The sequence below is a fragment of the Magallana gigas genome, chromosome 8 (genome assembly GCF_963853765.1).
Source record: "Magallana gigas chromosome 8, xbMagGiga1.1, whole genome shotgun sequence".
Lineage (NCBI taxonomy): Eukaryota > Metazoa > Mollusca > Bivalvia > Ostreida > Ostreidae > Magallana > Magallana gigas.
The window spans coordinates 525865-550109 of NC_088860.1; the positions used below are offsets into that span (position 1 = coordinate 525865).

The 24245-nt window shown below is 32.1% G+C and overlaps 1 protein-coding gene across 1 annotated transcript in view; it reads left to right on the forward strand.

Moving 5' to 3' along the window:
• The first annotated feature begins 6520 nt into the window (after positions 1-6520).
• Positions 6521-24245, forward strand: part of LOC117680330 (uncharacterized) — a 50275-nt gene continuing 32550 nt past the window's right edge. Inside the window, exons 1-5 of the mRNA XM_034473802.2 lie at positions 6521-7074; positions 7333-7517; positions 10382-10542; positions 21813-21991; positions 22610-23017. Of these exons, the coding sequence (XP_034329693.2) occupies positions 6756-7074; positions 7333-7517; positions 10382-10542; positions 21813-21991; positions 22610-22656 (891 nt within the window). The 5' untranslated portion in view covers positions 6521-6755 and the 3' untranslated portion in view covers positions 22657-23017. Of the gene's footprint in view, positions 7075-7332; positions 7518-10381; positions 10543-21812; positions 21992-22609 lie in introns of the transcript that reaches the window.

Here is a 24245-nt window from a genome sequence, read left to right on the forward strand (position 1 = left end):
AAATTGTGACCACGCCCCTTAAAAATAACAAATAAATTATCAATTACATGCATGTATATAAAGCCTAAACAAGAAAAAAGTTAGATGGGATGGCCCCTTTTTTTTGTAATAGATAAAGATGAGGGGGGGGGGGAGGAATCCAGGCCCAAGTACATAAGGCAAATAGAATGTGAAATATAGGTTTACTTGGCATCCTTTTCAACTCTGTGAGCGCGAGTTTTAAAACAGATATAGTTGTGTGGGAAGTGACAAATTAAGAAGAATAACAACAACACATAAACCACTTTATTTCAATCGTATTACGTTACAAATAAGTACAAGTGCAATTATTTCCCTTGTTATTTTCTCCTGTTTTCGATTTCTTGTTATGTTCAAACTCCCAATGGTCGACGCATGTGGTCATAGGATTCTAATAAAACTGCACTCCACAGCGGCATTTTGGACACTTTTTTTGTAAAGAAGATGGATGGATAAGGCGTGTTAAATGCTTATAGAAAGACGAATCAGGTACTGAAAAATATCAACAACTGATACATGTACATGTACTAGTTATTCTTTTAAAAAAATCAACCAAAACAAGGTATATATAACATAACATCGAATTGCAACCTTAAATATGTTCGAATAAGTTGATATAAACTTACCCCCCCCCCCCTTTTCTTTAAAGCTATATATATATATATGCTGTTTTTAACGCTTTTTTGCTTAGTTGAAAACCCGACCCAAACTTTTTAGTGTGACGATCTACAAAAGTTAGAAACTTTCTGCAAGTCATGTATTTTCAGTTTTATAAAACTTATCTACTATGGAAAATATGCCTTATGAGGGAAACAAAGTTCTTCATGAAAATAGATACAATATCGGAGGAAAATGTTTATCACAAATCTATGCTCTCTAAAAGATGTTTTGAAAACTGTGTGGAATGCAACTTTTATAGTTATCGTAAAATTGAAGTTTCTTATTCTCTGTAGCATTACCAATCGGGATGAGAAAGGGGTATACTTTTACATTTAGATAATAACTCAGTTCTTCAAAAGGAAAATAAGGTTATCGTGTAGCTAAAACAAAGGTTACACAAGTTACAGCTTATTCAACATTTGGCAATTGGTCAAGTATCATAAAAAGCTAAGTTTAGGAAATTCAACATCAACATTTATTTCAGCTCAATCTTTAACATCCAGTGATAATTCTTATTACTATCTGAATAAGAATGGCATACAGTTTTATAGGGGCTTGGTCACGATTTTGGTCAAATTCTATGCATTTCTAATGATCATGTGAAATTTGAGGGTCAGGTGTAGAGTTACACGTATGAGCAAGATACAAGGCTCACAACTCTTTGTCATGTAAACAAGGCTCGAGCCCTGTTTTTGTTTATGTCGGTTCAATATACCAGTATAAAATCTTTTTCAAGCTGATTTTCAGATCTTCTGATTCATTTTAAGCATAAATAAACAGTTACTAACGCTTAACACATTCATTTTATGTCTAAAACTAGATTTTTCCTTTCAGCATTTATAATGTAAACAAAAGCTTTGTTTATATAACAAAGAATTCTAAGCTCTGTAACCTGCTTATAACTCAACGGATGATACTCAAATTTGGTTGCCTATTAAAAATGCCTTACTAAAGCATTGTTAACAATAAAATCGGACCAAATAATTTTTGACCAAAATCATGACCATGCCCATTTAATTCTGTTACTAAATTCATAGGGTTCACTTACTGCTTATTCCCGCTGTCTGTGGAACTAAGAAGTTTAAAAGACTTAGCTTTTCACAATATAAGACATAAGAACACCTTAATTATCATTGATTCATTATTATTCATTAATGACCAACAAATGTGTGGAGTATGACTGCTGTTTGTTTGAGGGCTAAGGATATATATGAATATATTTACATCTATCAATTATTACTAATATTCCCTCTATTTCTTACGAAAACATATATAGTTAATTCACAGCTCTATAGAAACAGCCAAACTTAAGTCTACACGCCCTGTGTATAGACTGGTCGAAATCTACAGCGGTTGAAACTGAAAAGAAACTGACAGGCCTAAAATTGACACGCCCTCTTTATCAATTGGTCCAGACCTAAAGCGCCATAAAAAAAATCACGGACTGCACGAAATTATCATGATGTCAGACTCAAAGTTTAACAGGGGATGATTTGGCTGTTTCTTTTAGCTAACGTACTTATGTACATTTACAGTAATTTAGTGAATTTTTCTTTTTTTCATAATCAATTAATTAATCAGTTAAAAGAAAGGTGTAAATATAAACAATTAAATGCTTTCTTTGATGTTTCATGTGGGTTATGAAGGTAGCGATCATTGCAGAAAAAAAAATACATCACCCGCGTTAGCATTGTAATACATAAATACATAACCCGCGTTAGCGGGTTACGTAATTTTTTTTTCTGCAATGTCGCTACCTTCATATCCCGAATGAATCACCAAAAGAAAGCATTTTATTGTTTAAATGAAAACGTATAGCCTTCGAAGCATGCGAAAAAAGATTCTATTATGCAATTGAAGTTTACAATAAATAATTACTTGTAAGTATGAATAATAGAAATATTTTTTATACTTTTAAAAACAAACGTGCAATAGGAGTTTCTAAGAATTTTATGACATCAATTTTTATACAAATAATTTGGGATCAAAACATTGATTTTAAGTACATATACTAGTACACATTTTCCAAGGCAATCATCATCGGCTTCGTTTGTTGGTATGTTTTGATTTAAAGTTTTTGTTAGATAAGTTATTTATATCAAAAATACGTTTAACATATATTAAATACATTACAACTGTAATATTTTTTTCAAATACCCCGGCGTCTTGTATTTAGCACAGTACAGAAGGTCCATCAGTATCAGGTCCATCTCATACCTCCCTACTTATGTGAAGAGCCATGAACCAGCTTTCCTATGGCCATGTAAAATTAACTAAAATTTGATAAATAGCTTTATTAAAAAATGAAAAATTCCTTGTTTTTTCTATGTAATGTAGTAATTCAGAGTACTTCCGAAAACATAATTTCAAAATACATACAATTCCTTGTGATGTTTCAACAATATTTTCTAGTCTTCAAAACATGTAAACTTGTGAATTTTTAATGCATCATAAAATAAAAGTAAATTATACATAGCAGTGATTTCATTTCTTAAAAAAACCCCAGTAACTATGTGTTTCCATTTAGCATAAAAAACAAAACAATTATCTTGCATGTATGCTGTACATTCAAGCACTCAAAAATATTATATGATTTTTCGACTTTTTCAATAGAAATTTTGCATATATACGTTTCCAGGAGTTTTGTTTTTCTTACTTACAAAATAGTTATTTGAAAGTAAATTATTTATCAATTTGAAGTAAAATTTCGAGACCCTTTTGCGTTTTCGGAAAGCAATTTTATTCATATATTCTTCTCCCTATCACTTTTTAGAATATCAAATTTCTTGTAGTTTTTTTGCTTACACGGTTGGTATTCAAATTATTTTTCTTTAAAACTGATTATAGAATTTTTTTGAGTACTTATTCAATGAATGGATGTTAAATTGCATTTATTTTAAATCCCGCCGTACTGTGAAATCATTTACTAGTATTTGTTTATTCATTACTTTGTTCCCGTATAGTGTTAGCATGAAGACTTTGTAAATTTTCATTATTCTTCATTTTTCAGACAAAATATGCCAAAAAAGATACAAAATGGCTGATATTAGACAACACTGTCTAATTCTTTTTTCCTTTCGCATGTGTTTGAAATCCATCCCATATTCTTTAATCTGAATATTGGAATTTGATATAAAAGTTTTATCCATTTTAAAAAAAATTGATTGAAATAGAATTTTAAATAGTGTTTAAGATAAACAGAGATATAAAGCAGGTTCCAGTAAATGTTCTTCCAAATCTCTTTTTTTACTCCTTACTAACATTCTTACAGTAGTGAAGGAGAAACTTCAAGAGTACTGTACAGCTGTATACTCCAGAAGTGGTGTGAATCAGATGTGGATACAAAAAAACTCTAAAGAATTATTAGAAACTTTGAGGTCACAAAATCTTACGAAAATCAATAGAATCAAAACGTACGATTTTTCAACGCTTTATACAACCATTACAAATTAAAATCTAGGCTTTTTGATAATAATGGAAGTCGTAAAAATGCTTACCTTGTCATTGGAAATCTAAAAAATTATTTTGTTAAAAACCATTCTGATTGCACACACAAGTACTCTGAAGTTGACATTGAAAAGATGTTTGAGTTTCTGATAAACAACATCTATGTAGTTTTTGGAAATCAAGTCTTCCAACAATCTGTTAGAATTACCATGGGTACCAATTGTGCCCCATTGCTAGCAGACCTATTTTTGTATCCTTATGAAGCAGAATTTATTCAAAAACTCGTACGTGAAAAAAAATAAATCACTCGCCGTGGCCTTTAACTCAATATTCAGGTATATCGACGACGTATTATCAATTAACAATTGTTATTTCTATTCTTACGTCGACTCGGTATTTCCCAGTGAACTTGAAATAAAAGATACCAAAGAGTCTGCGTCATCTGTTTCATATTTGGATATTTTACTGGGCATGGACATTGATGGTAACCTAAACGCGATGATTTCAATTTTTCTATAGTCAACTTTCCTTACTTTTGTAGCAATATACCTTCATCACCTGCATACGGTATTTTTGTCTCTCAGTTAATTTGATACGCAGGGGCATGCTCTTCGTATGAACAATTTCTTTGGCGAGGCAAACTACTGACAAACAAGTTGATAAAATAGGACTATCAACAGTCTCGTTTGAAATCATCTTTTCGTAAGTCCTATGGTCGATACAACGACCTTGTCAGCAAATACAATCTCCCACTGGGTCGCATGCTGACTGACGTTTTTCATACTAGTTGTTCGACCATAATTAATCACCAAATTGTCTACGGACTTTTCCGTTTTTTCCCGATTACGACAAAGAGCACACGACGGGTGTGACCGTCCAGCAGAGGATGCTCACTGATCCTATACCTCTATCTTTTTGGAGGTCCGTGTTGCTCTACTTTGAATTTGTATTTCGGTTTAAGGATTTTTTTATATGGTTGACGGTATGTTATTGTAATTTTTTCATTCTTGGTACTTCCCTTCGTGCTCTCAAAACGGTATAAATCACGATAATTTAACCAATGTTTTTCTCAGTCGAAAGGCAGATTGTTATACGGTGTTGAAATATAAAAAAATGTTTACCTACCAATTTTTTCCCATGCAATATTCGTTCATTTCCTTGATTTTTTGCACCTGTCATTCGTCGAATTACATTAACGTGCTGTTTTAAATTATAACTGTCCCTGGTCTTCCCTAATAATATTTGAATATTTGTTGATCGTCAATATTGAGAGATCGTTTTCACCAAATCGGTTTACAGAATTAGACACTCAAAAGTCTCCGCGTGGCTTCCCAAGGAACACAGAGGAGACAAGCGAGAATCTGGATTTTCCAGTATGGTTAGCCCTGAGGCAAATAGCTGATGAAAATGTATTGATCCCTTAACATGGTGGATCAACAAACATTCAATTAACAGTTTCTATACGTCAGCACATTACAAGATTCTGCCTTTCAACTGAAAAAAAAGCATTTGTTAAATTATTGTGATTTATTCTAAAGTTATAGGACTGTAATGTGAGGAATGGAAAAATCAATGGCGGATTCTTAATTTCCTTCTCCTCTACTATACCTCCACCCCCTTTTTTGTTGTTCAGATTGAGTCAAATCCCTGTACTTTAAATATAAATTTAAATTATTGTAAAAGCATAGTTTCATAATATTTGTACAAGGATAACCAATATATATCTGAAAAGGGTATACTTTAACAATGAGATTACTCAGTTCTTCTAAAGGTATATAGGTAATTGCCTAGCTAAAACAAAAGTTATAGCAAAGATAAGGCATATATTTACTCCTTTGAAAATGATATGATATAATAAACATTGTAGATTACCTAAAAATACTCTATTAACTAAATGCATGCGCTTTCAGTATATATCAAGCTTTGGCAATTCGATATCAGTTTAGAATTATAAACTTAAAGAAAGTATTCAGCTCAATTTGTAACATTGAGTAATGAATTAAAATTCTTTGTCACAGTTTGAATAAGAATGGCGAACACAATTTAAATCCTAATGAAATTGTGTTGCTAACTTTATAGGGTTCACATGTAATGCTTGTATCAAATGTCTGTGAAATGGATCAGAATAGAGACATAGCTTCCTTTGGATAGTACATACAAACATCGTAAAATTCATAAATGACCAACCTGTGTAAAGCGTACGACTTCTCTTTGTTATTCAATTGAAGTTTACAATTATTAATTACTAGTAAGTATAGATAATATAGATATTTTCTAATACTATTTTAAAACAACAAACTTGCAGTAGGGGTTGCTGTGAAAATGTCTTGAGAATATGATGTCAATTTTTTTATTACAAATAATGTAGGACCGGCTCATTGATTTCAGTAACACATTCTGCAGAGCATTACAACCAACAATGACTTCGTTGACGGAGTGTTTTTCATTTGCAAGGAACAAAAACGTATCAAGAGCTTTATATTTATCAATGAACAGACAGTACAAACCCCCGGTGTACGTCTGAAGTCTGAAGAACTCTTGGAGCTGTTGAGACAGGAAGGACACTTATCACTGTGTATTACTTATAGTCTAAGTCAAATTAACAGAGTGTTATACTTACTAACAGGATAATGATTAACTTGATACATTTTGCAGTGTCGTGTCTTTGTTTCGCATTCTTTTCCCCCATGAACAGTGCGGAAGAGACAATTAATGCAAGCCTTTTTGATAAATTCGCGGGGTATCGCGTCAGAAACCCTGTTACTTCATTCATTTTGTCTAGTGGTCATTTCTCCGAGTGTTGTGTGAGGTGCTTGAAATACCAAAACTGTTATAGCATCAACATTCACAGAGATGACCAATTCTGTGAAATAAACACTCTAGGTCCAAGCAAGAACGGGGATTTGGTAGATAAAAACGGAACTTGGACGTTGTATGTTAGAACAAACGGTAATTATCTTTATCGCTTGTGACTAGCATCAACATAATCATGATTAGATTGATTCTTTCAAAATGCTACATAAATTCAAGCATCACTTATTCTAAATGTATCTTTAACATTCACTTAACTTATGAAAAGCCAATTTTTTAAAATTTTAATGCAGACCTAAAAACATGGAGGCCATTGGTTGAGGTACGGCACAAGAACCACATAATGGCTTAACAAATTTATCAATGTAATGACCACCATTCTTGATTTCATTTCAGTTCTCCGAAATGAGCTAATGTTCCGGGCTACCCCGGGAGTTAAACTAAGTGTCAAAGACACCTGGCTGGGAAATACCCTTCCCCCGACCGCTCAAGACACGTGTGTATCCATGGAGACCACGTCATGCTCTTCGCATTATCGGAATCCACGGGTGGACCTCTGGGAAAGTCTATCCATTTCTCAAGTAATGTACTACTTTTCGTTATATAGACTTTCTTATTGTCGAATATGAAGTTAATACTATTTGTAACCATGTATTCATTATGATGACGACTGTTATTATATTGCTTAAATGATAAAATTTATGTTTGCTATATTTTCGGAAATGAAATATTTTAGGCAAAGTCACAAATTTCCTGTCACACTAAGACAACAAAAATTGAAAGAACTTTTAATTGTAAATGTTTGTTTGAAAATGATTCTGTATTTTACGAACTGGCGGCATTATGCCTCAACACTTTGCAGTCTTCAAGTGAATCATATGCATTGTATGTAATGTTCAAAATGCTAAACCAAACTTTCTAAAGAGGACCTTTTTAAACGTCTGAAAATAATTCTCTAATCAAAGTACCGAAGAACTGACAGGAGTTGATTTTATCGATGGTTATTTATTTTAAAATCAATAATATGTTATTTTGCATGACAAGTACAGGTAGTTTCTAATCTGTATTTGAATTACGCACATTTTTAGCCGGGCTCTGCTGAAAGCAGAGTCCTGACTGTAGGCAGGCAAATCGCCAATGTTACTATAAATAGCACAACTTCAAAAGTAAACAAAAAACCAAACAGTGTGAAAGTAAAAGCTTCCGCTATAACAAATAGTTACACAAAGAGCCACGTTTTGTCAAAAGTGTTTGCACTGCATGTGTTTTTATTTTAATTTCAAAAGAACTGTCTATCTTTTTAGTTTTCTTATTAATAACGTGTTTTAAATACAAGACTTTGCATTTTGGACACATACAATGCGCATGGATTTTCATGAACTACTTTGCTGCGCGTTGGAGAAATGGGGGTTGAATATATAACGCTTGTTGCAAAATTCAAGGCAGCAACTGTTTATATTTTTCTACTAGACAGACATATTATTGTTTATAGCTGCTTACAAAATTTGGTCGCTCTCTGACGCTTTGCCGACATTAAAAGCATAGAGAGAGAGAGAGAGAGAGAGAGAGAGAGAGAGAGAGAGAGAGAGAGAGATGATACAACGCATTATACAGGTCTTTCGCAGCTACTCTGTATGTACAGTATAGTATTTGTTGGTTTCTAAATGCACTTGATATGGAGAGAGAGAGAGAGAGAGAGAGAGAGAGAGAGAGAGAGAGAGAGAGAGAGAGAGAGAGAGAGAGATGTTTTCAGTCTTTACTACTCAATATGCATAAAGACACACCAAAAGAGCCCGGCTTTCAGTACTTCAGTACTTTGATTATAATATGAATTTTCGGACTTTTTCGACGCAAGAATGTTGATAAAACCCCATATGAATCATGTTAAGTAATATTTAAAGATAGAATAAATTCAATCAAACTATCATAATGTATCAGTGATAGAAATATTTCTGGAAAATTTATGGATCCAAGCAATATTGAACCCTCGTCTCGTTCAACCAAACGCTCGGATGTTAAATTATAAAAAAAAATTAAAGGAAAATCACTTAAAATTTTACACTATGATTGAGATTTTCTTAATTGTGAAAATAATACAAATTGCTCAACACTTTTGAAAATGAAATACAATTTATGAATGGCAGTGACACTAAATACATACAAAGCATTAAGTTTTCCTTCACAATTTTTATAAATATTCCAGTCCGAATTTCCTCTATCACTTTTCAAATTCCTATCCATTTTTAATCCAATTTTACAAAAATTTGAATGATGATAATACAAAAACATTTATAGTATTAAACTAATTATATTGATCTTATTCTGTTGGCATATAATTTATATGAGGTCAATGATCAAAATTTTGAGATATGGTGTCTTTTCTCGTTTTTAAGCATATTTCAATATTTTTTAAATTCATGCCATACGGTTATTATAATGAATAAATGAGGTAAAACTACCAGAAAATATGCAAAATTATATAGACTAAAATATAAAATCTTAACTTTTAATATTAGAGTACTTAATTCCCAAAATGTTTTAGCAGAAAACAAAATCTGCAAAATTTAGTCCGAATTTCCTCTGTTTGGCTAAAAGTCTATTTTTGTTTTGGCATAATTCCATAATATAGTAGAAATATCGAATGTTATGTCAATAATAATTCATTTCACAGATACTTTTTGTGTTTAGAACAAATTTTACTCATGACATTGAACTTTATAACAATCCGAATTCGAGAACTCAAACCCTGAGTAAACAACACCCTTAAAGGAGACTATATTGAACTCTGGCGTAAGAATACATACAACTACAAAAAAATCTAAATTATTCGAATAAACTGACTATTTTCAAGGTATTTATAAATATGTTTCCTTGAAAAACAATGCTTTAGCATACATTATTTCGGATTTATCAATTATTCTCAAGAACAAATTCTTGTCAGCGGCGATGATTTGTGCTTTGGTCCAAACACTGTTTCACTTTCGGTTTGTCAGAGTACCTGCGTAGGAGAGTTGATTAAAATCAACTCCCCAAAAGTTCCAAAGTGTCACAAAATCACAAAAGCATTTTTAAGGGAGTTATCTTGTCAGAGTATCTATGCAACATGAATTTACCTTATTTTAATATCCTTATTTTACCCAAACATCAGCCATATTCTGTAAATTATACGTATGTTATAATTTCTTATTTTACACAAACTTCAGCCATATTCTATAAATTATACGTATGTTATAAATTGTTATTTTTGCGTCATTATTTCTGAACACAAATTTTGTTCATTATAAAAGGTGAGATTATAATAATTGTTCAATTGATAGTGAACATTAGATATAGAATGGAACACACGCAAGTAATGTTCCTTTTACATGTAGTTAGTCTTTCAATATGCATTGCTAAAATGTTTGAAGAAGCCAATAAGCCGCAAGTTTTGGGTGGTTAATTTAAGGTTACTCTCGAGTTGTACCAACACGGATCTAAGGTGGCGTTTATAACGTTTGATGGGAGAGATTCGAACATCAGTGACTGGTTCAGTTCTTCACGTATTCTGGACAGTAGCTGGAGCGATGTGACCCCCTCGACCATCTACAATTCTTTCTCCATAGACGGGTAGGTCAAATCTTTCGCTAATGTAAAGCCTAATAAAAGATTAACAAGTTGTTGTCCTTTAAAAAAGGACTGCAATACGTGGGATATTTGCATGTAAATGAAAACGTTTAAGGTTAGCCGAGACTGGCACTGGCAGGGCAGACCTCTAATTGCAAAATTGGTATGAATAATAGAGGCAACACTGGTTATTGTCTCCAATCTCCAAATTTGTGAATAATACATATCAAGTATAGCTCAGGGGCCCGTTTCAGCGTACCCTTACACCTTGCGTAAATCCGGACTTGAGTCAGATATTTGGACTAAGGTAACTTGGCACCCAACCTAAGTTAAGCCAAAAGTCCACGCGTAGCCAAACTTCGTCGTAACTTTTGGCGTAAAATTAAACTGATTGCTAATTCTGCTGCTGAGAATATCTGTCCAGACCATAATGTAAAATTTTACATTTTTTCATGTAAATTTGATTAACTTCATATAATATTATTGAAATAGAAAGTTTGATAAGTAATATCAATTCTCGCATAAAAACGTTAATTCTTACCATGTTTGATACACATTATTTATATTTGCAATAGCCGTATACACACAAACACGTTAAAACGACATATTTAGGCAAACAATCGATAGTTTTCATTCGATTATTTGTATTCAAAAATTTGATTTACGTTTCATATTTTGTTGTAGATTGAGCAATGAATAATTGTACAATATACATGTAGTGCAAAGGTGTATTTGTTTAGAAATTTGTAGCATTTCATTTTTTTCCCCAACTTATACGCAAAAATAAAAAAAAATGTGTGAACCGGTTGTTTTGAAATTTATAGCTCACTAAATAAATTCATAGGCGTTCATTGCCCCCTTTTTTATTTCATATTTGATGAGTGAAAAGTCGAATTGACTACATATTTATTAATAACTCATTCTATTATATTCCAACAGATTTCAAGGTTGGGAAAATCCCGGGTACTCATTCAAATGGGATTCGAATGACTGATCACAGATTTCTAAAACTCTATTATGATATAGATAAAACAAAAAAGGGACCCGGATATTGGAAGCTAAATGTTTCTTATCTCGAAAATGGTAACTACAAAAAGGGAATTAGCGATATCGTTCATAACATAGATCCATCCTTAAGCCCACTTACTACGTGGGAATTGATTAAAAGAAATGTAAGAGAATTTTCCATTAAATTTGCAAAAACTGAGCAAAAATCATTTAAACAGAAAATAAAGACAATAGAACATGAAATAGGTGAATTAGAAAATGAACACGCTGACAGTTTCAATTACAAAAAACTAAAAACATTAGAAGCGGAATTAGATTCCTTGTACGATAAAAAAGCCAAAGGGGCTCAAATAAGATCTAAAATCAAATGGATAGAAGAAGGGGTGAAAAATTCTAAATATTTTTTGGGCCTAGAAAAACATAATCATGCGTCAAATGTAATTAAAGAAATAAAATCAGAGAAGGGATTAAAAATAAACAAAACGAATGCAATATTGGGGGAAATGCTTATGTTCTATCAAAATCTTTATACAAGTAAAAATATTCCAATTGAAAATATTAATACATATCTGTCGGAAATAAGCGAAAATCCTACGCTAAATAACGATGATAGAAATTATTTAGATAATTTTCCCTCATATGAAGAATGTAGAGAGGCAGTAAATAACATGAAAAAAGAAAAATCGCCTGGTTTAGATGGCTTACCTTGTGAGTTTTATCAATGTTTTTGGGACATAATCGGTCCTTTTTTCTACAAAGCTCTTAATGAAATATTTCAAAGAGGTGAAATGGCATACTCTCAAAGACTTTCTGTGATATCTTTAATTTACAAAAAAGGGGAAAAAGATAGCTTAAAAAATTACCGACCAATTAGTTTAACAAATACAGACTATAAAATCATTGCTTTCATTTTTGCGAAAAGATTACAAACAATATTAACTAAACTAATTAGCGAACAACAAACTGCATACATTAAAGGGCGGTATATCGGAGAAAACGCTCGATTAATTCTAGATGTTTTTGAATACTGTGAAACAGAAAATCTTGATGGCATATTACTCTTCTTGGACTTTGAAAAAGCATTCGATTCCGTGGAGTGGAATTTCTTGTTTAAGGTTCTAGAAAAATTTAACATTAGCAATAACTTCATAAAATGGGCCAACATACTTTATACCAATCCAATATTTAAGATGAAAAATAACGGCTGGTTGTCAAAAACATGCACAATGACTCGTGGAATAAGACAGGGTTGTCCGCTTTCTGCTCTGCTATATCTTTTTGTAGCTGAAATTCTAGCTATTAAGATAAACAGTAATCAGAACATAAAAGGAATAACAATAAACAACAATGAAATAAAAAACATTCAACACGCAGATGATCTAAGTATAGCCCTAAGAGATGAAATGTCAATGAAACATGCTTTAGACGTGCTTAACGAATTTTGTAAACACGCTGGATCTAAAATAAACATAAACAAAACAGAATGTATTCTATTAGGTACTCTAAAAAATCTTTATGACGAGCTCTATGGTATCAAAACTACAAACAAAGCAGTAAGATGTTTGGGAATCTTCATTGGGCACGATAAAGTAGAGTGTTATAATAAGAACTGGATGAAAGTTTATCATGATGTGGAAAAGCTTTTTGAGTCTTGGAAAAGAAGAAAATTAACTTTATTTGGTAAATCATGCATTATTAACACACTTGCTTTATCCAAACTCACATACGTTGCTTCAATACTTAATTCTCCCGAAAATGACTTTATAAAAAAAATTCAACGCTTAATCTATAACTTTATTTGGGATAAAACCGAAAGAATTAAACGTAATACTTTAATAGGTAATGTTTTAAAAGGTGGGCTGGCAGTTGTTGATATTGAATGTAAAATAAAGGCATTAAAAGCCTCATGGGTTCCTCGACTCTTAAAAAACAAAAACATTCTGTACAAAATTTTTGATTCTTACTGTAAACAAATAAACATAGATGTAAATTACGCATTACAATTTTCAGAAAAAAAGATAGAAAATATGCAAAAATTAGGAAAATTACCAATGTTTTATCAACAAGTGTTATGTTCATTCAATGAATGTAAGCCTAAAAACTCAGAAAATATTTCATCAATTAAAATTGTACAACAACCGATATGGAACAACTGCAATTTTTTGTATAAGGGAAACTCCTTATTTTTTAAAAATTGGATTACATGTGGAATTCTATATGTAAACGACTTGTTAAATGATGAAGGAAATTTCAAGTCGCTTTTAGACTTCAAAGACTGTATAAATAATAAATCAAACTGGATATGTGAATTCAAGATTCTTTCCTCTGTTTTCAAGCCTTTATGTAGGAAATTTGATTTTTCAAATTGTAAGTTTACTAATATACAAAATAATAATTATTTTTATTTTCATTCAGGTTATGAGAATGTATTAGGGCAAAGATGTAGTTTTTTCTATGAGAATTTAGTAAATAAGAAGTTTACTAAACCTTGTTATCAGACTGTTTTACAAAAGGAATATGATATTGATTCTGTTGATTGGAAATATATCTACAAATGTAAATTATCAGATATTTCTGATAAACGTCTAGCAGAATTCAATTACAAAGTATTAAATAATATTCTTTGTAACAATGTTTATTTAAGTAAATGGAATAAAGAAATCCACAGTCAATGTAAAATATGCCAGGAGAATGAAAATACAAAGCATCTTATTTTTGAATGTGATAATGTACTTGAAATATGGAATGCTTTAAATGTTTACACTAAAATTGATATTAAGTGGAAACATGTACTTTTAGGTTTTTTTCATGAACAAAATAGAAAAATTGTATCACTGAATACCCTCATTTCATTTATAGCATACAGAATTTATAAATATAAGATGTATTGTCGGGTACATTCCTTAGAAGAAACAAATTACAATATTTTGAACCATGTAAAGGTATCTACTGTATTCTATGCTTCTGTTTTAAAAAGTCACAATTCATTCGTAGACTATAGAATTTTCCAAAATTTTGTAAAATCAATTTAGAGCATATGTATATTCTATATTTTGTTGATGTTATCTCTGTTTGTTATATTTGATGTAAAACTGATATAATGAATAAATCTATATAAAAAAAAAAATATTTGATGAGTGAAACATCTCATGCTCAGGTAGTCAAAGGTAAATTATAAATGCATTTTTCAGTATCGTTAAAAAACTAAAATATAATGAAAGCTCCAACTGTGTAAGAGTTTTCAAAAGTCCATGATTTTTTTTAAAGTACTAGATAATGTATTTATAATACAACCGATGCAAAAACACTTACTTCGTTTCATTAAAAAGAAAATTTCGTAGGTTATTATTACATACACTTTGGGCAGTTTTTGTTGAGTTGACCATACATCGGACACATACATATTTACCTTCATTGGCTCTGACAATTTTGGCGAAACATTTAGAAATAAACGTGCATTCACTTTTGAATTGTATCATTTATTCCTGGATTAAAAACGATGAACTTTATTATTATCAAGAATTTGACTATCACATTGTCAAAGAAATAGCAATAAGCAATATAGGCATCGTAAAATACGCCAATAAAACTTGGTTTCATACATTCTTTTTTGTTTACCATTTATTGATTCCTTACAAACAAGAATTTATGATAATAACATATCAGTACATCTCATATGGTGAAAAAAAATTTACAATATATATCAGGTTTTTATAAACTAAACATGTACACTGTATATGTATACATGTATGAGTTTATCAGAAAAAAAAAAGAAAAATCAACATATACTGAAAAAAAAAATATTTACATATACGATATATATCAAGTTTTTCTGAAATAAAGATGCTACATGTACACTGTACGTACATGTACATTTATACATGTATGTGTTTATCAGGAAAAAAAATGAAAAAACCCTTGCATTGATAATTTAGGGTATAAAGAAATATAATTCATCTGGATTTTTTTGCCCACACATATCAAAGGGTTTCACAACCCTCTGTCAAATTCTGTGTCCATGATAGAAACCCTTGGTATACAACTCAGGGACTGACTCCCTCGGAGGGTGGGCGTTTATATATAAACATAATAGTTATCATCAAAAATACATATTCATAGCATAAATGAAAAATTTTGAAAGATTTTTTTTTTTTCATTTGATGTAAAACAGATAGAACTGAACAATATGATAAAGTACTCTCATTAATAGACATTCTCAACGATTGAATTGTTTCTTCTAATGTTCAACTCTACAGAACATTTTATATTTGTAAATTCTGAATGCAGTGAGAGGAAGATATTATAAAGCTTTGTTGTTTCGTTGTCATCAACAAAAGAACCAACAATGACATTTTTCCACACAATAGTCAAATTAAAGCATTGTTTTGCCATTTGCCAAACATGTTTTACATTTACATAATCAAAAATTAGATGCTGTGCATTTTCTATCTCGGTTCTACATATTTTGCATTTGTTATTTACCCCTTTATTTCACTTACTAATTAACAGATTATTACTTAGTAAATTGTTTAGAAGTTTATAATTAAATTCCGCTATACTTTCATCTTTGACATTTTTAATTTTGAGGAATATATTGATTTCCAAACTTCCTTATCTGAGATTTGGAAATCCCTACCAAGCTTTCCTTGTGAAACTGGACTATGAAATTTGAGCTTTACAAGCTTCGAATAAAAACATTTCGTTTTGTATTCTTCGCCCTTTTGTTGCATTTCGATATAGTTTTACATACATTTTACAATTTTACATAGGAATAAATTGAGAAAAGTCTCCTACTCAAAACCTGACAAAAATGGAATTTATTTTTAACATAAGTATTAGAATATGTGCAGGAAAATTTTAAGATTTTTAAAATAAACTGTGCTCTACTAAGTTGTCAAGATATTTTGTTTTGATACCATAAATTGATTTAATCAAGACATCTTGCTATTGTTGCCCAGGTGAGCGATGAGGCCATGGGACCTCTCAATGAAAAATCGGACACTCTGGTACAGATAAACGCGTTACGTTGTCCCTAGCAAAAAGAAACAACCAACTACATCTCGTTACGAGTAACGAGTAGGTCTTCCGTCCGATTTGTTTTATATAATACAATGAAATATCAATACTCTCTGCCAAATCTGAGATCCTGGTGAAACTAGGTTTTTTGTCTCGAGACCGGAAACGGACGAACGAAAGTGATTAATGAAAATAAAAGCTGTGGGTTTTTTTTTTATATACATTTGCCTAGTTTACATAACAGTTTATCATGCTAGATGAAACACCAAAGTCAATCGGTTAAACTTGTTAAAACATGAATTGTTTGAACTCTTCAGGTGAGTACCGGAAGTGACGATTGACAAAATAAAACCCGTTACACACATCTTCAATCAATTATCTATCATTCATAAAAGTTCGTGTCTCAATCACTTACAGTGACTAAAATCTCGCGGGTATAAAATTTGTAAAAAGGATAGGTACCTAAGATATTTGATATAACTGACGGGAAGTAGAATATGTTTGCTTATTTAACATATATAAGATCATGTAATGATATACCGGTATTCATTCCATGAAAAAAAAAAGAAGGGGAAAATTTAAGTGCTTCCGGTGACGACGGCGACCAGAAGTGACGACGATTCAAACAAAATAATGTAAACACAGATACATAAGGGCTATCATCCCTCAGTGTTTGGTTGTTCAAGTCATCACTGTTTTTGAGATCTCGTTCATCGTTTGAGATCATTGTTTTTTGTCTCTTGACAGGAAATTGACAAACGGAAATGCTCAGTGAAAATAAAAAGTTAATATTTTTTGAACATTAGACACTTGTACTTTATTGTTTATCAATTTTACTAAAATCATCAAAGAAAAACAGTGAAACTTTCAAACAGCTTGATTTGTTTGAACCCTTCCGGTAAGGACCGGAAATGACGGTTGACAAAAATGAAAGCGATTAAACGCATTTTCTATAGAATGTCTATTATCTATATAAGATTCGTGTATTGATCACTTGACTTTCTGAGATCTCGTGGGTAAAACATTAATTTAAAAATTTTTTCTGAGATATTTGAGATATCTCACCGGAAGTAGAATTTTTTGTTTTTATTTAACATCGAATACATGACATATATAAGGATTATAACTTATATTTCATTTCAATATGAAAAGAATTAAATGCGAAAGAAAAAATAATTTTGAAGTGCTTCCGGTGACGACCAGAAGTTAGGACGAACATATCAAAAATAATAGTTTAAAGACATCTACAAGTATAGGTCTATTATCCTTTAAAGTCTGAATGCTCAAGTCCTTATCATTTTTGAGATCTCAATGTCACAAGCTTTTTGTCGCAGGACAGGAAATGGACGACAGGAAATGAACTTTGAAAAAATGAAAAATGGATACTCGAAATATAAATTTTTTCTATCACTCCTGAAAATTTCAAGAAAATCTATCGAGTCATCTCAGAGAAATCGTGTGTACAAAAAAGGGGAACAAAAATTGTAACCAATTTTCGAGCCAATGTGAGCTCTTAAGAATGGCGTCACTGGCGTAAAACAACAAGAGGCCCATGGGCCACATCGCTCACCTGAGGAACAATAGGTATGATAAAATCAGCTCAGTGGAGTCATAATACAAACTATCTGGACAATATACAATAATTCATGTAAATCCTGTATAAATAAAATCCATTTTCCCCTGGATATTCTTATGTTTATAATCATTAGTCCCTTTTCTAACAGGATGATTTTATAGTCATATCATGTGTTGAGTATTGCAGTTCTCAAAAAGATCCCTAACAATAGTTTATATATGGGATATAAACGTACAGTAAACTCTCAACCTTCTCGTGAGGCCAAAGAATTGTCCTGGGGCCAAAGTCTTAACAATTATAAAGAATCATCTGGCTGATTAGTTTCTGAGAAGATTTTTAAAGATTTACCCTATAAATTCCTTTGTTAAACTTTGAACCCCCCCCCCCCATTGTGGCCCCACCCTACCCATGGGGATCATTATTTTCACAACTTTGAATCTACACTACCTGAGGATGCTTTCACACAAGTTCCAGCTTTCCTGGCTGATTAGTTTCTGAGAAGAAGATTTTTAAAGATGACTCTGTTTATTCCTATGTAAAACATCGACCTCCCATTGTGGCCCAAACCTACCCCCAGGGGTCATGCTTTTCACAAATTTGAATCTACACTAACTGAGGATGCTTCCAGACAAGTTTTAGCTTTCCTGGCTAATTAGTTTCTGAGAAGAAGATTTTTAAAGATTTACTGTATATAATCATATGTTTAACTTCAATCCCCCATTGTGGCCCCAACCTACCCCCAGGGGTCATGATTTTCACAACTTTGAATCTTCACTACCTGAGGATGCTTCCACACAAGTCAGCTTTGCCTTCGAATTAGTTACTGAGAAGAAGATTTTTAAAGATTTACTGTATATATTCCTATGTTAAACTTCGATCCCCCATTGTGGCCCAACCCTACCCCCGGGGGTCATGATTTTTACAACTTTGAATTTACACTACCTGGGGATGCATCCACACAAGTGTCAGCTTTCCTGGCTGATTAGTTTCTGAGAAGAAGATTTTTAAAGATTTACTGTATATATTCCTATGTAAAACGTCGATCTCCCATTGTGGCCAAAACCTACCCCCGGGGTCATGATTTTCACAAATTTGAATCTTCACTACATAAGGATGCATCCACACAAGTGTCAGCTTTCCTGGCTAATTAGTTTCTGAGAAGAAGATTTTTAAAGATTTACTTTTTATATTCATATGTTAAACTTCGACCCTCCATTGTGGCCCCACCCTATCCCAAGGGGTCATGATTTTCACATCTTTGAATCTACACTACCTGAGGATGCTTTCACACAAGTTTCAGCTTTCCTGGCCGATTAGTTTCTGAGAAGAGGATTTCTAAAGATTTACTCTATATATTCATTTGTTAAACTTCGACCCCCCATTGTGGCCCCATTCTCAGGTGAGCTAAAAAGGTTAAGTTTACAATTCAATAAGTTGGTTTCTGGAAGAACAGATTTTGAAAATTTTCGTAATAAATATTGACAATTTTTTTACTTTTTAAAGCGCTAAGCATAGCTCAGCCCTTTATTGTCGTTAGACTTTCAACTTCCGGTGCATCGAATAACCGCCCCCTATAAGCAAAAGTATACATCATTTAAACTGGTTAGGGAACCAGTTTCAGGGGTTTATGCACATAACTGCACGGGCTATTGTGAATCTAATTTACGGGTTATTGTGAAATTAATGTACGGGGCTTACATACATCATTGCAGGGACTGTCATGCAGTGATGAGGAAATATAGTGCGTATACAGAAGATGAAATGCTATATACATATATCTGTTATATACATACAGAAGCTGGGTTAGCGCTTTTCAGTACTATCAGTACTTTGATTTAATCTTTAGCTTTTAAGATCTGTGTACAAACATAGAATTGTTAGCAAATCTCTGTATCTTACTTATAATTCGAAGCAAACACTCAAAAATGGTTAGTAAATAGAAATTGTTTACAATTAAACACAAGAAACATGCACTACATGTATAACTACATGTATAACAAATAAAGAACACAATTTATTTTTTCGAAATGAATCATATATATATACATGTATATACCTACATATTTCCGTAAGCGATATCAAACTCTATTTAAACTGAATAAACTAGAGAAAATGCCGAGCATCTCAACAAAAACCTATTGCATTAATCTACCATTACGCAAAAAATAATGCCGAATTACCGATAGAATGAATTGTATTTCAGTACTCCTACATCAGATTTTGCTTAATTTGCGCAGGAAAACAGTTAACGTAACTGTTTGATTTACCGAAGTCTCTGTTTGATTTGATACGTAAAAATCACGAAATACAGACGACAGTTTCCAGGTTACAAAGCATAAATAATGAAAACGAAACGAAAATCAGAACAAGCTAACATCAACGTCATGTGTGAAAACTGTCAACGCATTGAAATATTTAGCCTCAATTTACTTCACAAAATCGGCACCAATATATTTTTCATGTTTCAAAAATTTCCCTTCATACGCGAACTGTTGCACAACAAGCAAATTCATCATAGTCAGATCGACCCTTTTTCGTATAATGTCATGGCTGCTTTAAACAAAGAACCTCGTTTTAGAAGTATGGAATACGAGTCTTGGTAAAATGGGTAAGCAAAACCGGGTCGTGGCAAAATAAAAGCCGGGGCAGATCGGCAATCGTCAATTCCAAATACGCATTATTTTGCAGCAATATTTACAGCAAATACAAATATACTGGTCCATCAAATATCCTGAAATTTTAATGAGATTGGCAGATTAATAACTGCTTATCTTTTGTTTTCCCCAGGCCAAGTCTTGTCTACCCATTTTACCGGATGCCGAATCCGAGGCTATTAAACTGATTGAAACACGCCTTTCCTTTATTATTATTTTCGTAATAACTCAGATTTGAAACAGAATTAGACCTTAATTTTTGCAATTTATATTTTCCTTCCCATAAGGATAATTTATGCTAAACTACGTTGAATTGGAATCAGTAGTTCTTGAGAAGAAGATTTTTAAAAATGCACCCCCCTTTTTCTACAGTTTCAAGGTTTTCTCCGCTTTGAATACAGATCGGACTTTTATTTCTGCAATTTATATTCGCCCTCCCATAAGGATGCTTTGTGCCAAATTTGGTTGAAATTGGATAAGCGGTTTTAGAGAAGAAGTTCAAAATGTAAAAAGTTTACAGACGGACAGACAGACGGACAGACGGACGACGGACAAAAAGTGATCAGAATAGCTCACTTGAGCTTTCAGCTCAGGTGAGCTAAAAACAATAGGCACAAGTTCAGACTATGGTCTACCTATCCTGAAAATTTCATATTCATATCTCTGATACTTTGTGAGAAGAAGCGTGCACAAAATGGGTGATCGTAAAAGTTACAAAACCAGCGATAAATCGGTATCGGAAGTGACGACGGCAAAATATTAAAAACAAAATAAATTCAGGTCACTTCCAATCATCTGTGAAAAAATGGTGTAAATCGGTTAGACAGTTTCCGAGAAATCGCGTGCACAAAATTTGTGGAAAAAAATAAGAAGAAGAAACTGTACGAAAACTATAAGGTCTTCCGTTGGAAGCAGAAGACCTTAATTATTACGTTGCAATCCTAAACTATCTAACAATTCAATTCTGATAAGAATCACTTTTCTGCGTTTGTATGTCTGTACAATCTTTCTTTGTGTAGAAACTGCTCAAGATCATTCATTGTCAACAAACACTCCAATGGTTGCCTCGATGAGAAAGGATGGCTGGCAGTTGGGGAGCCCGCAACAGGTTGTTGCCCCTGGGACATTGTCCCCAACAAACCGAGTTTCCTATATTCAGCGGTAGATGACACTGTAACCTTTGTAAGTGGATCAACAGGTAGGGTAATATTTTTGAATATTTTACGTAAATTACTGATGCAATTTTTCAATACAATTTAAGTGGAACAAGCAAACAGAAAATTTAAGTCTGACGTTTGTAACATTATACATTATATCAGTTGAATTTCAATGATGTTATATCAAAAGACCGTTTAAAGGTCTTAATCGTCTCATTTATTTTTGTTTGTTTTCCTTCTTGTGATCGGATTCGGTTGATGAGACATCCGGTAAATTTAACTATTTGCGCACGCATTGCTCCTTGCACTACTTTATTTACTATGCAGGAAAGCTTCATGTAAAAATTTAATTACAGATTTAGATTACGACAAAAATCAATATTCTTACTCGTTGGCCAGGAGATTAAAACATTGATTCAGTTACATAATGATTCAATCACGGAAATTCACTTCTCCTACCAGAAGTAAATTTGATTCATTCATTGCAATTTCAGAAATACATGTTTTCCCTATTTATCATGTTTATTTGCATGCAGTGCTTTCGCATTACATTAAAATGAAGTTGACCAATGACATCACATTCCGATCATTCCTTTAAAAGGAATACTTTTGTTTTTGTTTTGTAGAGCTAAACTCACATTTCTTCTTTGTCGTTTTAGATCTTGGTACAGCAGAAGCCATGGCAGTTTTTGTGAATTACAATTAAGTGTATTCTAAAGGATGCGTATTCAAATACTCAACAGAACAAATCAAAAGCAAAATAAAAACATATGCGTGTAGATAAATATGAGTTTTCTTGTTGACTTTGACGGTGTTAGTCACGTTTTGGAAAGTATATAGTATGGGGAATATATAAAAATCAAGATCTGGTCAATATTCAAAGCAAAAAACTACAGACTATATTTTATCATCAATGTCTTCCAAATGTAATTGTTGGGATTCATAAAGAAGGTGTAGAGGGATATTTTGTATTTAGTTTTATCATTTGATTTAACTTCAGCAAGACATATATTTACAAAAAGAAGTTTGTACTTCATCAAAGAGTTGGGTAGCTCAAGGTTTTCCTATACGTATAATTGTAAATTTGAATGATGGCTGTGTGATAGGATAAAAAAAAATGTATATATCAGTAAGAATGAGTTCAATCTACTTAATTTCAAGCGGGCCGATTTTTGTCAAAGTATGATAAATAAGTGTTGTCTCCAACACAGGTTTTTGACTGGTTGGGTATCATAATGATATTATAGAGTCTATGTCGTACAAGTGTAAGAAATGTAATAATAAGTTGACATGGTACGATAAACAAATCAGACAGAAACGTTCATCTTAGAAAGAATCATAATCAATAGTGTTTATGTTAGATAGTTTGGAAACACTATAAACTTTTGAAAGGTTTCACTGAATTTTAAATTATGATTCACATATTCCAGGTAGGTAATATGAATATACAGCTGCTTAATATTGCTTTAAACATATAAAAACTGCGTATGAACACAGAATTGTTATTGAACAGATATCAATTATACATACGTAAATGATTATTTCCTTAAAACGTTGTTATAGAACTGATATCAAATACACAAGCAGATTATTTCAGTAAAACTTTTGATTTCGACTATTGCTCAGTTACAGACAGTATTTTCTAATATTTACATTTTCAGTGTCTCTTTGTCTGTCATAACACTACAAATCGATTTTGTAATGTACAGTCCGATAAATCAAAATGACGTCTTGTTGGGACCCAAGCGGGCTTTGTATTATAAAAACGAATGAAAATCAGATAGATATGTCATAATTCTAATATTTAATCGTACAATTGCTGATTTTTAAAAAAAATATATACAAGTAATAAGGAATCAATCGTTGAATATTATAAGGTGATAATTTCGGTCTAGGCGTGATCAAATCTATCATAAAGCCCTTTGGGCTTTAATGGATTTGGCCATGCCCAGACCAAAATTATTCTCATAATACTCTAAATATGATTTTTTTTCTTCTTAAAAATGTGTGAAAAGGAATGGGGACCAATAACATACGACACATTTCCTGATTATTATAAAAATATTTCTTCAATTTTTTGCTTCCAGTAAAAAATGGAGTAAAAAATTTGCATTTGATTGGTCTAATGAATATAATTTGTCTGTTCTTAATATTCATTTGAATCCCAGAATATCAAATTACATGGTAATATGCAAAGCAAATAGTATTTTTGTTGCGCCAAGATGGTTATCTGCATTATTTTTACCTATAACGTGGACTTTTCGCGATAAAGTGGTAGAGTTTGAACACCTGCAT